Raw genomic sequence first — 16,460 nt, forward strand, 5'->3', positions numbered from 1 at the left:
CCATACTGCCACTAAGCCACAGCTATTGCCTTTTAAAATAACTCTTCTTTGTACATTCTGTATATTTTGTTGATTTGGATTTTTGTTTTTTATTTGGCTATTCGTTCTTTGAAAATTTGGCTATTTTGGTACACTTTATTTAGCTGTTCTTCTTTTACTTTTTCAGACTGCTAATTTTTGCAAATTGTCTGTTCAGCAGTGGACCAATCTTACCGCGACAAATTCTTTGGATGTGAAAATGTACTTGGACGAAATAAACAGATTCTGATTCGTCTTATATTCTTATTGTTATTAAAGTTGTGCAATAAATGCATATATAATAATCTATGTCGATCTTCTTCAATAAAAGGTTTAAACGTCTTATAGCTTAAGTTATTTGTTTCAGTGAAAGAAAAAACAGGATGATGGCAGTGTAAGCCATAACCAATCTAAGCATATAATGACTACTACTACATAGTAGTTTAGGTCCTATAACCACTCTGGGTTGATGCTTTTTCCTTCATTATGTGACACGTGTTTCATCTGAGCTGAGGGTGATTGTGCAATGAGAGATCAGTGTTTGGTAAATAAATGTGAAACGGAGCCAAATAAAGGGCACAGAGGCTAAATGACTGTACTTGTGCAACAGGGGAAAGGGATTGAACAGTTTTATTTATTTGCATGTTTATAATGAGATAAAGTATTTGGACGGTAGGTGGAGAGATTCCCATGTGGAGTGAGCAGCAATGTCCTCTGTACTCTTCTGTTATTATCAGCCTCTACAGTATGTATATACTGTATATATATGTATATATATGTTTATACTGTATATGTATATACTGTGCATGTATATAGTTTATACCACAACTGATCAGGTGAGAGTTACACATCAACAAAGGAGGTGAACCGCTTTCATGGGACAGCACTGAAAGCGTTAACTTCAGAACATCACCAAACCCCCTTCCGGATCCGGCGAACGTGTGACGTCAGCGACGTCAGAAACGTCTGACCTCACGACCCACCGGAACTCGACTCAGCCTCCGACGCAGTGTGTTGACACCCTGCGCTCGACAGGGTGAAAGAGGCCACTTCTACGTTCCTGCTCCAAGGTGGCGTGACAAGATGGATCCGGCGGTTCCCTCAAATGCGGCTTCTCGACCCACAAGACCCTTGACGAGGTCCTCGGTCAAAGGTTAGCTCAGAGCTGCGTTAGCTCACTCTGCTAGCTGACACGAGCTAGCTGGGAGTAGCAAGTAGCTTTCTCGGTGTATAGTTTGCTTCCGGTCATGGGACAGTTTTCTCTTATGTTGTGCTAAATTTAGACTTGTTAGGAGGAAGAGGAAGAGGTAACTCCCTTTATATATCATATTGTCATAACCGTTTTACTTTCCACCCTGCTACACAGACGTGTGTGTGTGTGTGTGTGTGTGTGTGTGTGTGTGTGTGTGTGTGTGTGTGTGTGTGTGTGTGTGAGTGAAAAAATCACTGTATTGCTGTGTCCTACTGTTGTAAACTATACTGTATATCTCCATACTCACTTTATTTGCTTATTCACTTTATATATATATATATATGTGTGTGTGTGTGTGTGTGTGTGTGTGTGTGTGTGTGTATATATGTATACTCAACGGCCACTTTATTAGGTACACCTTGCTAGTACCGGGTTGGACCCCCTTTTGCCTTCAGAACTGCCGTAATTCTTTGTGGCATAGATTCAACAAGGTGTTGGAAACATTCCTCAAGAGATTTTGGTCTATATTAACGTGATAGCATCACGCAGTGGCGGCAGATTTGCCTGGTGCACATCCCGTTCCACCACATCCCAAAAGTGCTCCGTTGGATTGAAATCTGGTGACTGTGGAGGCCATTGGAGTACAGTGAACTCATTGTCATGTTCAAGAAACCCGTTTGAGATGATTTGAGCTTTGTGACATGGTGTATTATCCTGCTGGAAGTAGCCATCAGAAGATGGGTACACTGTGCTCATAAAGGTTTGGACATGGTCAGCAACAACACTCAGGTATGCTGTGGCATTCAAACGATGCTCAGTTGGTACTAAGGGGTCCAAAGTGTGCCATGAAAATATCCCCCACAACATAACACCACCACCGCCAGCCTGAACCGTTAATACAAGGCAGGATGGATCCATGCTTTCATGTTGTTTACGCCAAATTCTGACCCAACGATCTGAATGTCGCAGCTGACATACAGACTCATCAGACCAGAAAATGTTTTTCCCAATCTTCTATTGCACATTTTTGGTGAGCCTGTGCGAATTGTAGCCTCAGTTCCTGTTCTTAGCTGACAGGAGTGGCACCCGGTGTGGTCTTCTGCTGCTGTAGCCCATCTGCTTCAAGGTTCGAAGTGTTGTGTGTTCAGAGATGGTATTCTGTATACCTTGCTTGTAACGAGTGGTTATTTGAGTTAGTGTTGCCTTTCTATCGTCTCGCACCAGTCTGCCCATTCTCCTCTGACCTCTGACATCAACAAGGCATTTTTGTCCACACAACATCTGCTCACTGGATATTTTCTCTTTTTCGGACCATTCTCTGTAAACCCTAGAGATGGTTGTACGTTAAAATCCCAGAAGGTCAGCAGTTTCTGAAATACTCAGACCAGCCCGTCTGGCACCAACAACCATGCCACGTTCAAAGTCACTGAAATCCCCCTTCTTCCCCATTCTGATGCTCGGTTTGAACTTCAGCAAGTCATCCCCACGTGACGACCTATCTAACTACCGTTTGGACTTAAGACCAGCTCTCCGAACCAGTCTGTATTGTGTGATGCGTACAATACCGCAGCGTGCGTGCTGCGTGCGTGGTGTCTCAGTGTCAAGCATCCCATCTCATCACCCTATATACACTGTATACATCTTGTCGTGCATCACTGTTCTCAGTCTAAGTCTTGTTCCCGCAGTCTCAGTATTCACTACACTAGCGTTCACAATGGCCACGCCCCCTTACCGTGGAATAACACGGGTCCTCGTTTATCGACCAATTTGCTTAATGACCTGGTCCTAGGAACAGAACTCGGTCGTTAAGTGAGGAGTACCTGTATATACACACTGTCAGTCTACACGTAGTATGTGTGTGCATGTATATATTGCCAATTTTCTTGTTAATTATTTAATGTTTATTCTATATTGCCATTTTTCTAGTTACATTTTTTGATGTATTGCCAAGTGGTTTTCTATCACTTTATTATTGCCTTTGACACAGTGTGTTGACATACTATTTGTCATATATCTCTCTCTCTCCAGTAGTGAGTGTTGAATTGACACCCAGACCTCCATTAAAGAGGCCCAGAGGTCGTCCAGTGAGACAAACCCCGGCAGCTGCTGTCAATGGCTGCAAAGAAGCAGAGGATGATTCAGATGACGGTAAAACAACAACATGAACACTATTTAATTTCCTTGGTAAACTTGGGTTGGGGTGTTTCAACCCTCCCTCTTCTTGGTTATCTCAGAGCCCCCTAGCAAGAAGAGCCCACGGGTGGCGTCAGGGGGAGCAGTGCATGGCGGCAGTGAAGGCGATCCGGTGGATGTTCCGGAAATGGAGGAAGAAATGGACATATCGAAAGCCCAAGAAATGGATGAGGAAGAAGAACCCCTTCGTGTTGTTCAAAAGCTGTGCCCCAGTAACCTTCTTATTTTGTGTTTGTGTGTTTGTGTTTGTGTGTGTGTGTGTGTGTGTGTGTGTGTGTGTGTGTGTGTGTGTGTGTGTGTGTGTGTGTGTGTGTGTGTGTGTGTGTGTGTGTGTGTGTGTGTGTGTGTGCTCGTGTGCTCGTGTGCTCTTATAATGATTTAATTCGATTTTTGTAGAGGTATGGACTGTATACCATATATACATCATCTACATTCTTTGTGCATTTACCATGCATTACCATTACTTCCTGCACGATGTTTGCTACAGGTCCTGTTGAAAGCACTTTGGCAATGGGGGACATAAACCTAGCTCCTCTTGTGATATTGGAACGTTGTGGAGCTATCTGCAATGAAGATCTGAAGTGCGGTGTAAATAAAACCACAAGTGGTAAGATTCAAAATTTTTATTAGTCGCATGCATACAGATATGCAGTGGAATGCAAAGAAGCAAGGCAATCACACCTGATTAGATAGTAAAATAATAGTACTAATTGTAAGATTAGATCAGACAAATGCTTTTCATGTAGATGTTATCTAGCTTGTTTTCATATGCTGAAAAAGCGTGCTGATTGTATTTCCTGTCTTGCAAATATATTTCATCACCCACAGATGTGAGGTTTTGAGCAGATTTGCTCTTCGTCTGCCCTGAACACAAATCGAAAGTTGACATCTTTAAATAGATCATACTATTACATTTACATTTAGCGGACACTTTTGTCCACAGCGACTTACATGAGAGGTTAGAAGCTATCAAAGCATACATCGACCAATTTGCAGTGGCCAGGAGTCTTACCCTTTTGTAAATGCTTGGAAGGCAGCTATGCTCACTACTATACCACCAATGCCTACCAATTTGATTCTACTGTATGACTTGATTACACTATTTACATCACAATGCAAGACACTGGGTCAATACAATTATATGAGATGAGAATTGATGACATTATTTGGATTTATTTGTTTTTCAGGTGAACCATCAACAAAGAAAGATGTGACCTCCACTAAGCATGCACCACAACTCAGAGCACCACAGAACAGGCCAAAGTGTCAAGTATTCAAACAAAGCAGCATGGTGGAGTACAAGGAGAAGATGGAGTCTAGAGTCAAGACTAGTGGTAATCCTGATTGTATAATTGTAAACAAACCGAAATACTGGAAATAACGCAAAATAATGGAAAAATGTCTCCATGTGCATATTAGTTTGAAAAAATGGACAGTATAAACCAGGGGTAACAGTTAATGATTACATATACAATGGCAGGCCATAGACTATTAAAAGTATTAATTAAAAGTGCAGTGTGTAGAATTTAGTGGCATCTAGCAGTGAGGTTGCAGGTCTCAACCAACTGAATACCCCTCCCCATTGCGGTGCAATATGGCGGCCTCCGTGGAGGAGACGGTGGTTGTGAAAAACGCTGAGAGGCCCTCTCTAGAGCCAGTGTTTGGGTTGTTTGTTCTGGGCTGCTGTAGAAGAAACATGGCGGTGCAACATGGCGACCTTCGTAAAGCGTACCCACTCCCTATGTAGATAAAAACTGCTCCTCCTGTGGTAATGTCAACACAACAATTCTTATTTTCATGGGATTATACACTAATTAAAACATACTTATGAATATTATATTCGTCCGTAAATCCGTTCCGTAAATTCACCACATTACACCGCTAAGAAAAGGAAAGAAATGCCACCGATATCACATTTAGGAAGAAAAGAATGCTGTTTTCTATTTTACAAGCCAACCCACCTTGTTGTGCGATGTTGACTAGAGAGCCGTAATAGGCCCTCTGGCCAAATATTCCCCATCCCTGTTAAAAATAGGGAAGATAATCTCTGGATCAGAAATGATTAATAATTTCTAATATTGCTATTTCTGTCCAATTTAATAAAATATATTCGGTTGTTAAAATTTTATTTTAAGATGACTGCAACATTAAAATAACCCCAATGATTTATGTTTGTCAAATTGCTTGTTCTTGTATTACCAGTTACCAAGATGTTGCATTAATGAATTCTGCTCCATCTGTAGATATCGGCATGATAAACCATAATGTCACAAGAGTGTACCCCCCTTCTGTGTTGCCCTACACAACACGCCGTCCTGTGCGTAACATTCCTGCAACAAAACAACTGGTTCATCTCAAAATTCAAGGTAATGATATTTTCTTTGGATGTTGTACTACAAGGTTTGGTTTTATTTTGATTTTCACATTGATTGTAGTTTAATATCTTTATTTCCTTTTGAAGATGGGAAGAGAAATCTAAAGGTATCTGGGTCCCATGGGCCTCACTCTAGAGGTAAGACTTGATTTTCAGTTGAAATACTCTATTTTGTGTCCTATGTAGTTGTTAATAAGCTAAATGGCCTTTTATCAATTTAGGGTTCTTTTGGTATTTGTGGAGACTGGTGTTCCTCTTGCTTCTGAGCGCGGCTACTCTCCTTGGATACAAGAATGTCGCCGTATTACGGGGGCTTGCAGATATTGAAGAGGATTCCTCAGTGAAACTAAAGCCTGAGGAGTTTGCCACTCAGTTGGCCGCTCTACACAGCCAGTTCCCCAACCAGCACGCTGACCTTTGGAAGAGAAGCAGAATTCACCTGGAAAAGCACTTGGAAAACGCTCAGCCCAAAGAGCCAGTCAGCCTCATCCTGACCGCAGGACGTCGGGCTGAGAGGACACTGCTCTGCCTGGCTCAGGGCCTGGCTTCTGCCTTCTCCTCAGCCCTCAACGCCTCTGTCCTGCACATCGACGGAGCCAGTAAAGCCCACCAGGACAGTGACCAGGTCAAGCTGGACATTGACAGCCAGCTGCGGGGAGCCTTTGAAGGGGACAAGCCCGTAGCCGTCATCCACCGCTTTGAGGAGCTGCCTCCGGGCTCCACCCTCATCTTCTATCGCTACTGCGACCACGAGAACGCTGCCTACAAGGGGGTGTTCCTGGCCTTCACTGTGCTCTTGCCTCAAGAAGACTTGGAACCTCAACTGACTTTTAAGGAAGTGGAGGAAACCGTACAAGAGTACATCAAGGTCCGGTTTGTGGGCTCTAGCAGCAAATCCACCTTTAATAGTATGGATGCAGACAAGCTCAGTGGTTTATGGAGCCGTATCTCCCACCTCATCCTTCCTGTGGCAGCAGAGAGTGAGGTTGAGGAGAATGGATGCTGATTAACTCAACTGGCAGCCATAAGAGAAACCTAGTTCCTGCCTCGCTCCCCGAATGGAGCGCTGGGGCAGAGAAACACAGTGGAGAGGCAATGTGGAACTCTGCCTTCCCAAACCACATAAACCTGAAAGTGAGAGATCTTGAAGTTGCATGTTGATGATGCATTTATGGCTGCAGACCAAGATAACGATTCAGTCTAGCAGCACTGTTTCCTCCAGTTTGTAACAGCTTCACAAAAGCAAAAGCAATTCCCTGGACAGGATTCTAGAAATATTCAGAAGGACCACAGCTGTTTGAATTTGCTTCATTTTCCAGCCGGAACTCTGTTGGATGACGTAAAGCTTGTTGTCAATCAAACCTTAACAGTTTTATGTTTGTTTGTTTTTTTTCTTTTTTCTTTTTTGTTTTTTTGATTACACTCTATTGCAATCATAAATTGATTGTACCTTGGACAAGGTATTTGCAAGGGACAGCACATCACACTTGAAGGAAGCTTCTATAATTACATCCTCATAGATTAGACTGGGACTGCTTCCGTAGTCTAGATCTAACTCTGAACTGTTGAGTTTTAGCAACAAAAAAATAATAATCACAGAAATGCATTACATAATTCTGTCCAATTACCCAGACAAAATGTCTCTTGGGTGCCCGTTCAGTTCATCCCATGTGTACACAATTGGTTTTGCACTATTTTTCAAATTGTAACTTTTTACTAGCTTACTTTGTGGATGTCCTTTGACAAAAATGGAAAATATTTTTTTGGCATTGAATAGATTTCTACCTTTTGTATTTTTTTAAATGTTTTATGTCTTTAGGAGTTGGAATATTTTAAAAAAATCGCTATATAAATATATATATTGAATATAATAGATTTATTCTTCTAACACCTCATCAAGAAACCATTGCAACTGATTAATCATCAGGCTCGCTAATGTGTCACTGACACAAAGAGCTGCTCAAAGCAAAGATACTCTGAAGATCAGAATCGGTTTTATTTCCCCAGGTACATTACGGATACAAGGAATTTCTTCTGGTCAGGTTTGAGTATCACCAGTGCTATAAGCATTAAAAAAAAAAAGCCTAACAGTCTGAAAAAAGTATACACCAATCAGCCACAACATTAAAATCACATGCCTATCGTGTAGGCCCCCCTTGTGCCGCCTAAACAGCTCTGACCCGTCGAGGTATGGGCTCCACAAGACCTCTGAACGTGTCCTATGGTATCTGGCACCAGGACATTATCAGTAGATCCTTAAAGTCCTGTAAGTGTCGAGGTGGGGCCTCCATGGATCAGGCTTGTTCCAGCAATTCCCACAGATGCTCAATTGGATTGAGATCTGGGGAATATACTGTAGAGGCCAAGTCAACACCTTGAATTCTGTCATGTTCCTCAAACCATTCCTGAACATTTTTTGCAGTGTTGGAGGGCACATTATCCTGCTGAAAGAGGCCACTGCCGTCAGGGAATACTGTTACCATGAAGTGTGTACTTGGTCTGCGACAATGTTTAGATAGGTAGTACGTGTCAGTGACATCCACATGAATGCCAGGACCTATGGTTTCCCAGCAGAGCATTTGCCCACACTGCCACACCGGCTTGCCTTCTTCCCATAGTGCGTCCTGGTGCCATCTCTTCCCTGGGTAAAACAACGCACACGCAATCGGCCATCCACATGAAAAACGAGATTCATCAGACCAAGTCACCTTCCACTGCTCCATTGGCTAGCCCATTGTAGGCGCTTTCAGCGGTGGACAGAGGTCAGCATGGGCACTCTGACCGGTCTGCGGCTATGCAGCCCCGTACAAAACTGTGATGCACTGTGTGTTCTGATTTTTCCATCATAGCCAGCATGAACTTTTTAAACATTTTGTGCTACAGTAGCTCTTCTGTGGGATCGGACCAGACGAGGGAGAGAGCAAAAGTACAATTTCTCTTCTGCACTGAAAAAGGATAAGATTCAGGTTTACCTGTTGCTTGAAATGAAAATCTGTTTTGTCAATTTCTCAATAAATACTATTTTGATACAGAACAACTTAGAGACAAGGGCTCAACATCTTTCTGTGTCCAGCAAGTTTCAGACGAGTCAAAGATGAAAAGTTGCTGGTCCACTGGATTGTGAGGTTTACAAGGGATAATATTTGCTGTAAATTTTTTTGACCTCTCCAATTCAAAATAAAGTACAGGATAGTGGTAAGAAGACAGAGACAAGGCAAGGCATGTTTATTTATAGCACATTTCAACAAGGCCATTCAAAGTGCTTTACATCAAAACATCAAAAGCATTAAGACAAAGTGCAAAGAAACATAAAACAGAATGCATAAAAGCTGCAGTGCAAGAAATTAATCAAAGAAACCTTGTTTTATTCTTTGTTAATAAGTATTTCCCAAATAGCATTTTACCTTGTCAGGGTGATATCCTAGCCACGGAGACTTTTCAGTTCTAATACAGTGTGCACGAAGCCACTAGTATTCACATTTAAACAAGACAATTCTAAGTGCTTTAAATAAAACATCAGAAGCATCAAGACAAAGTGCAAAAGAAACCCATTGTAAAAGGGAGAACACATAAAAAAACGAAATTATAGAGAAACAACACACTGAATATGTGCAAAGCAAAACTTTGCTCGCAGATGTCATTTCCAAATACAAGTCGACAAGCATTCAAAAGAGTATTCCAATAATAAGAGCAATAGAAAAATACATATTTCCAAGATAAATGATGATTGAGACAGCCACCTGCAATTGAAAGTTGAATTCATGAAAAAGAGTCATTCATTACCCTTTAATGAGTAACAAAAGATCCTATATGTTCAATTAGTTCATCAGCAACTGAATAACAATCAGAATGACGTTATTTCTCCAGGTGCATTTACATGTACTAGGAATTTGTTGTGGTGATGAATGGTGAATATGTTACTAATGAGCATGTCTGTGTGCACATTAATATTGGGGTGATAACTATGATGTGTATGTATGCAGGCTGCAACTTCTTAATTAGTATAGCCCTCATAAACATGTCAGTTATGAGAAACCCAAATATGATGGCTACTATATGCCAGGTAAGGATGAAAGTATGCCATGTTTACACCTTATCCCTGTAAGTGTTTTTGGGGGGTTTTATGGAAAGGTTTTTGCTGTTTCCATGGTTTCCTCTGCATCAAAATCTCATCAAAAGGTCATAACTGGAATATAAAAAGTGCATGTGATGAAATGAATGTGTGTCTAAGGATAAACAGGATAGTCTTACCTTTTTACTGTAATTCTCACATATGTGATGCGAATTTGAATTCTCTGTTACGAGAAAAACAAAATACAAATACATTGTTTATATTTGAGCCTACAATATATTGTATTTAATTTTTTTTTTTTTTTTTTATCCTACCTCTTTTGCTCCGTGATGCTCCCCTGGAAACAGTGAATATAAAGAGTAGGACGAAATACAAGAATCTCCACGCTGTATAACCACCTAGTACTTTGAGAGGCCAGGGGACCGCATTGCTCTGATCCCAGTTCTCAACCTCCCAAATACCAACAAAGACGACAGCGACTGTGCGAGACAGAGGTGGGAAATTAAAAATTTGGTGCAACAGGCGGACAGTGGGACAAAAAGCGTTAAGTAACATCAGAAGTGCTGTCCTTTCCCCCGTAAGAGTTGTGGCACAAATATGATGAGAAATGTAATGATGTATGGCCTTTAATTTCAAATGAAGTTTGCTTACTGCTGAGAAGATCATGAATGAGGGTAGCCACTTTAACGGCATAATCCTGGATGTGTCTTCTGAAAAACAACAACAAAAAAGTTAAATACTGTTCGGGTTAAATCAACCTATTTTGCGTTTTCGTATGGAATCAGTGTGTATTGTTAAAGACTTACAGTTCATGACTGGGTCCAAAGGGCAGAGAGACTATAAACAACTCCATGAGGCTAAGAAACATCATCACACACTCAAGAGCAATAAGAGCAACCTGAATAAACAGAAATGAGAAAACACACACAGACACAGGGTGCGATGGTAAAGCATCATTCGGTGATTTTAGAAAAAAAAACAAAAGAAAAAACTGAGCTGTTGCAGATCAAATTCAGAACTCACATTACTGGAATCCCCCATGCAAATCAAGATCAGAGAAATGGTCTCAAGTACCAGTGTGAGAATCCTCCATGAAATCTTGTTGACCTTTTTACAAAAGATATGTATATATATTTCCAATTTTCTAAACACATTTTGTCTGTAAGAAGAGTAGAAAAAAACCCCCGCAGTGTCTTACCCAATGCAGAGGTTGCCTTGGATATGTAAAGGTCATAAACCCAGTGCCGAGCTGGAAGGGAGAAACACAAATAATAACTTTGGGGAAATAATAAGTACATTTCCCAATATGTTTCCTGAAAAAAAATCCCAAAATGTTTCAAAGTCCAGTAAATTAAAATGATTTTGTGTTGCAAGATCACAACTGCACGGCTGCACTTATTCATCAGTCTCCGTCACGGTAGCAGCTCAGTGTCCATCGAAACAAACTCAAGTTTCATACTGGAAATGATAACTATTAGTAGGCCATATAAATAACATGTTTATGGTGTTTCTAGTGGTTAACAGGATCTCGATGTAGTGCCGTGGGATTATTTCCTTGTAAATAGTGTGCCGTGGCAGAGAAAAAGGTTGGGAAATATTGAATTCAATCAAAATTTAAAAATCAACATACCCAATTTAGTGTGGAGAAAGGAATGCTGATGAGTATGCACGCCACACCTCCCTGAAGTTGGTACAGGAAATGAAAATAGGAAATGAAACAGTGAAGCGTGAAACACAAACAGGCAGTTAATGTGGTATTGACGGTGTATTTCATTTGTATATGAAAGCAGAGATCACTGCACCACGCTGCCATGAACCTTGAACAACTCTCTCCCCCATGGTTCTGCTGTAGGTAGAACTGGGCTGGTAGTCAGAGCTGGGGTGGATGTGTCCTGAGGCAGTTGGGTCTGTGGGTCGGTGGGCATCCACGGAGAAGGGCTGTGGGCGGAGGTTGAAGGTATAGGATTTGTTGTGGAAGCACCATGACTTGCTGGATAAGATGTAGACCCTGGAGTTGTAGCTGGTGTGAGGATAGTGCTTGGTTCAGTGCTTGGCTCCTTGCTGGAGTGAGTACTGGGTTGTGTGGTCGTAGTACTTGGTTCTGTGCTTGCAGTTGGACTTGGAGTGCTTGGAGTTGGACTTGGAGTGCTTGGAGTTGGACGTGGAGTGCTTGGAGTTGGAATTTGAGTGCCTGGAGTTGGACTTGCAGTGCTTGGAGTTGGACTTGGAGTGCTTGGAGTTGGACGTGGAGTGCCTGGAGTTGGACTTGGAGTGCCTGGAGTTGGACGTGGAGTGCTTGGACTTGGAGTTGGAGTGCTTGGAGTTGGACTTGAAGTACTTGGAGTTGGACGTGGAGTGCTTGGAGTTGGAATTGGAGTGCCTGGAGTTGGACTTGGAGTGCTTGGAGTTGGACTTGGAGTGCTTGGAGTTGGACGTGGAGTGCCTGGAGTTGGACTTGGAGTGCCTGGAGTTGGACGTGGAGTGCTTGGAGTTGGAGTTGGAGTGCTTGGAGTTGGACTTGAAGTACTTGGAGTTGGACGTGGAGTGCTTGGAGTTGGAATTGGAGTGCCTGGAGTTGGACTTGGAGTGCTTGGAGTTGGACTTGGAGTGCTTGGAGTTGGACGTGGAGTGCCTGGAGTTGGACTTGGAGTGCCTGGAGTTGTACGTGGAGTGCTTGGAGTTGGAGTTGGAGTGCTTGGAGTTGGACGTGGAGTGCTTGGAGTTGGAATTGGAGTGCTTGGAGTTGGAATTGGAGTGCTTGGAGTTGGTGTGTTTATACTTTCTGTAGTTAGTAACCAAAACGTAAACATATCTTCAACAAATGTGGCTCTGAAATAATGTCCACAAAAAGTCATGATTAGAATATTACGGTATAATCTTGATCACAAACATATCCTATGAAGTCCAAACTGTTGGGTAGTATATAGCATTCCAAACTTCTGTAATATATACATGGAACAGGTTAAAAACAGTTAGTTGTTCCAACATGAAGATATAAGGACCATGCATGGTAGTTACCCAAACTGGATGGGTCCCGTTTCCAGTCCAGTCCAGTTAACTTTCATGGAATCCTTTTTGTGGTTGTTAGTTTGACTCACACCAGAGTCCTAAGCAGCACAATGGAAGGTAAAGGTTTTGTTTTTTGGTTCACATGCAGTAAAAAGTTAAATAACAGGTGTTCAAGTTGACATTTAGATCGCTGAAAGACAATTCAAATTGAAATCAATTAAACCGATTTAAGACATAATGGAAAATAATAAGACAACTTTGAATATCTTTGGGCACTTGATGAAATGTTGATGGAGGGAAAAAGAAGATCTTACTGGTAAACCAGCGCAGTCCAGGAGCCTAGTGTTTGATTCATCGAGTAAAATAAATTTTCCAACTGCAGGATTTTTATTCAAACTCCAAGCCTTTAACAAAAATCCTTTGAACTTCTTTGAAGATTTGCTTTTCAGAGTCACTGAACGAGGATGTGAAAATGTCAACAACGTCCAAATCTCTCAAACATGTTGAGAGATAAAGGTGTGCCAAAGGAGTGAGAAAGAGAGCAATTGTGAACAATGTATGCAGTTGGAATGATGAACATCTACAAAAAGCAAAGATGAATAATTCCAGGTTCGGGAAGTTTTCATATTTTTTCCGCCACTCATCTGTTGATGCTAAATAGCAAATCCACTCGGTTCAACCAAAATCCCAGAGTGCAATTTTACTTTATGAACCTGGATTTTCCACCTCTGAAAGGGAGAATAGAACCCATAGTTGTAGTCCTACCAGTTATAGGCTCCCCGTCATTTCTGGGAGTGTATTTAACCTCAAAGGGTGGGTCGCCGCTCTGTGGAGTGGAGCTATAATGGTCTCGAGGCACCATGGTTTCACAAGCCTCTGGGAAATCGCCTTCACTGTACCCCATCACATCTGTGATGATGTGTAGAACGAGCAAAATGCAAATCAATCTGCACGGGGCCCACATCTAGAGAGACAACACCACACAGCCGACACAATTAGGAAATCCCGACAGCACAGAAAAAAAATCAGAAATCAAGAGTTATTGTCTACTTTCAGCCTTACCTCAAATCAGTGCACACATCTGCTCGAAAGAGGAAGCTCTATAACTGTCCTGTAGATGGGTACGCTTCAATCCACACAGTCCAGCAAACAATGTCTCAAAAAGGCGCTCCCTCGTCCCGGACCAAAATGACACTTAAAAAATGTTAATAAATAACTTGTGAGCACGATGTTAAGCACTTTAACTCTCAGGGTTCCGCCCAGAGGAGTTTCTCCAGGTAGGTGATTGTGTAAAGGTCTTTCCAGGCAAAGCAATGATCAACTAAAGTCAAGGCAAGCGATCACATACATGCCACGCCGCTCGTAGAGACTTTCTGTTACTGGGAACTATGGAATGATTAGTCACTGCTTTTCTTAAGGATTTGTATTTTGCTCGTTTTAATGAGATGTTGATGTTGACTAGCTTTTAAGTTGTGATTTTGACATAATGCACCAACATGAGTACTTATATCACACTACATACAAAAATAAATACTTACGACACTATTTATTTTGATTCCTTACAGCACCTTGCACTTGTATCTGGTTGAATTTAGAAACAGGATCATGCATTTAAGTTCGAGGTTCCTCCAATGGTCGATGTACTGTTGTTTCTAGCCTCTCTGCTAAATGAATACATGTAATGTAAATGTAATGTATTTAGTTTTCTCACACAGTGATTTCTGAAAGGGACAATACTGTCACAAACATGTTTTTTACAATTACATATTGCTCAATGAATGTCGACATACATAAGTCTCAATGGGAATTGGGCAATCTGCTCCAACTCTAATACGGATTTATAGTCTTCTCATTTAATGTCATTTTTGGTAAAAACACTGAAATAACAACAAAGATTTTTTTTCTAATTTCATTCAATGCAAATCAATTCTTTTAATGTGGCTAAGATTACATTGTTATCAAAAAAGCTTTACAATGAATGCTTGGAATTGTTACTTGGTATGGTTGAATGGCAACTAGAACATGGATGCATTTGAGTGAAAGTTTGACATTCTAACCGGTTGTGCTTCCGCTTGACTTTGATGACAGAACATTCTATTCAGTAATGACTTCATATGATTCCTAAACTTCACACCAACAAGTGCATAGAGCACAGGGTTGAGGCAGCAATGGGAATAAGCAACAAGTCTGCAAACAAAGAAGGCATAGTCAAGCGAGTTGCTCTGATCACAGTTATCAAACGGGAAAATTAAATAGTCAGCCAACCTCCTTAAAACAATGACCAGGTTGTACGGTGTCCAACCAAAAAGAAAAACAGCCACAATACAGAAAATCAACCGCACTGTTTTGTTCCTTCTGTGGGACCTTGTCGTTTTAATCTTCCTCAGTATTTGAATATAACAAAAACCCATCACGGCAAAAGCAGCCAAGAAAAAAATATTCTGTTGGATAATGCTAACATTTTTCCACAGGGAATCTTTATATTCACAGCCCAATGTATCTTCATCGTTGTGGTGGATGGCGATGACAGCGCTATAGAGCAGGGAAGGCATCGCTACTGCAAAGCTGATCAGCCACAGCGTTATCGATACGGGGACCCCATAGTTGACCTTCTGCGTGCCATGGTTGGACAGGGGGTGCACCACAGCCAAATACCTATAGATGCTCATGATGGTTAAGAACAAAATACCACTGTAAAATCCAGCATGGAAGATGAAGGTCACAATGTTGCAGAGGATCGTTGGCAGGACCCAGCCCCAGATGTGGTAAACTCCCCAGAAGGGGAGACCGGCAGTGAATATCAGGTCGGAAATTGCCAGGTTGAGGATGAAGATGTTGGTGAGAGACTTAAGATTTTCATACAAAGCCAGGATCACAAGGACTACAATGTTTCCCATCAGACTCAGGAGGGTCACAACAGAAAAAAAGGCAGGAATGGTAGCAGATCCAAATAGAACCACCTCGCCTTTGTCACAAATTTCATTCTCATAGTCAAGGTCGTAGTAGCTGTCATTGAAAGATTCGTTCATGGTTGAGTCTTCTACAAAGAAAGGGGGGATTCCATTAAAAAAAAAATAAAAAAAATGGATACATCACATTTGTAATTTTGCAGAATTCTGAAGGACAAAATATTAACATACCTACACGCCAGCCCATCTGTTGTGTTGGATATTTGTTGCCCTCTCACAGCTTAGAACAAAAACAAGGCCTTATTTGGTAGCGAAACTTCATTCATATCCTCTGTTCGCAATAGTGTGACATGACGGTGATAGGCCCCAGTGCAAATGCTTTTTTTTTTTCTCTCCTTTCTTTTAAACCTGCCGCCCCCCCCCCCCCCCCCCCCCCCACACACACACACACACCTACACAGTTCCTCTTCCTAGAGCAGATTGTCTTTGTTTTGTTGGAGAAATTCTCCTGCGTGGTCGGTGAGGTTAATCTGCCCGCTACAGGAAAACAAAACTGAGAGAATTAAAGATATTTATTCTGCAGACTAAAGGGAACGATACAGTCATGCTTCAAAGCAGTATTCTGATCAGTCTGCCCATTCTACTGACGAAGAGGGGTTTATACCAAAGAGCGGTTGTGCGCCATTGATCAGG

At 41.6% G+C, this 16,460-nt stretch overlaps 3 protein-coding genes across 3 annotated transcripts; 1 reads left to right on the forward strand and 2 right to left on the reverse strand.

The window, feature by feature from the left end:
* Nucleotides 1–1,031: 1,031 nt before the first annotated feature.
* Nucleotides 1,032–8,805, forward strand: LOC307232317 (uncharacterized protein). Its single transcript, XM_080003276.1, has 8 exons — nucleotides 1,032–1,171; nucleotides 3,239–3,358; nucleotides 3,445–3,615; nucleotides 3,891–4,010; nucleotides 4,591–4,737; nucleotides 5,647–5,769; nucleotides 5,865–5,915; nucleotides 5,999–8,805. The coding sequence occupies exons 1-8, from the start codon at nucleotides 1,102–1,104 to the stop codon at nucleotides 6,781–6,783; spliced, it is 1,587 nt and encodes a 528-aa protein (XP_079859402.1). The 5' UTR covers nucleotides 1,032–1,101; the 3' UTR covers nucleotides 6,784–8,805.
* Nucleotides 8,806–9,870: 1,065 nt separating this feature from the next.
* LOC307227452 (putative ferric-chelate reductase 1) lies at nucleotides 9,871–10,890 on the reverse strand (the record flags this gene model as incomplete). The annotated part of the gene is made up of 6 exons (XM_079996771.1): nucleotides 9,871–9,876; nucleotides 10,029–10,072; nucleotides 10,164–10,328; nucleotides 10,501–10,559; nucleotides 10,656–10,747; nucleotides 10,873–10,890. 6 exons carry the CDS (start codon nucleotides 10,888–10,890, stop codon nucleotides 9,871–9,873), a joined length of 384 nt encoding a protein of 127 aa, XP_079852897.1.
* Nucleotides 10,891–14,873: 3,983 nt separating this feature from the next.
* Nucleotides 14,874–16,099, reverse strand: xcr1a.1 (chemokine (C motif) receptor 1a, duplicate 1; the record flags this gene model as incomplete). The annotated part of the gene is made up of 2 exons (XM_079996784.1): nucleotides 15,999–16,099; nucleotides 14,874–15,898 (listed from the first exon to the last, which is right to left on the reverse strand). The coding sequence occupies exons 1-2, from the start codon at nucleotides 16,012–16,014 to the stop codon at nucleotides 14,874–14,876; spliced, it is 1,041 nt and encodes a 346-aa protein (XP_079852910.1). The 5' UTR covers nucleotides 16,015–16,099.
* Between the last annotated feature and the right edge of the window lie 361 nt (nucleotides 16,100–16,460).

The sequence above is a fragment of the Zeus faber genome, assembly GCF_960531495.2.
Source record: "Zeus faber genome assembly, chromosome: 1".
Lineage (NCBI taxonomy): Eukaryota > Metazoa > Chordata > Actinopteri > Zeiformes > Zeidae > Zeus > Zeus faber.

Coding starts and splice junctions, on each gene's coding strand:
- LOC307232317 (XM_080003276.1), top strand. CDS start 1,102: ATGGATCCGGCGGTTCCCTCAAATGCGGCTTCTCGACCCACAAGACCC. Junction 1,172..3,238: donor GACGAGGTCCTCGGTCAAAG/GTTAGCTCAGAG, acceptor CTCTCTCTCCAG/TAGTGAGTGTTGAATTGACA. Junction 4,738..5,646: donor GTCTAGAGTCAAGACTAGTG/GTAATCCTGATT, acceptor CTCCATCTGTAG/ATATCGGCATGATAAACCAT.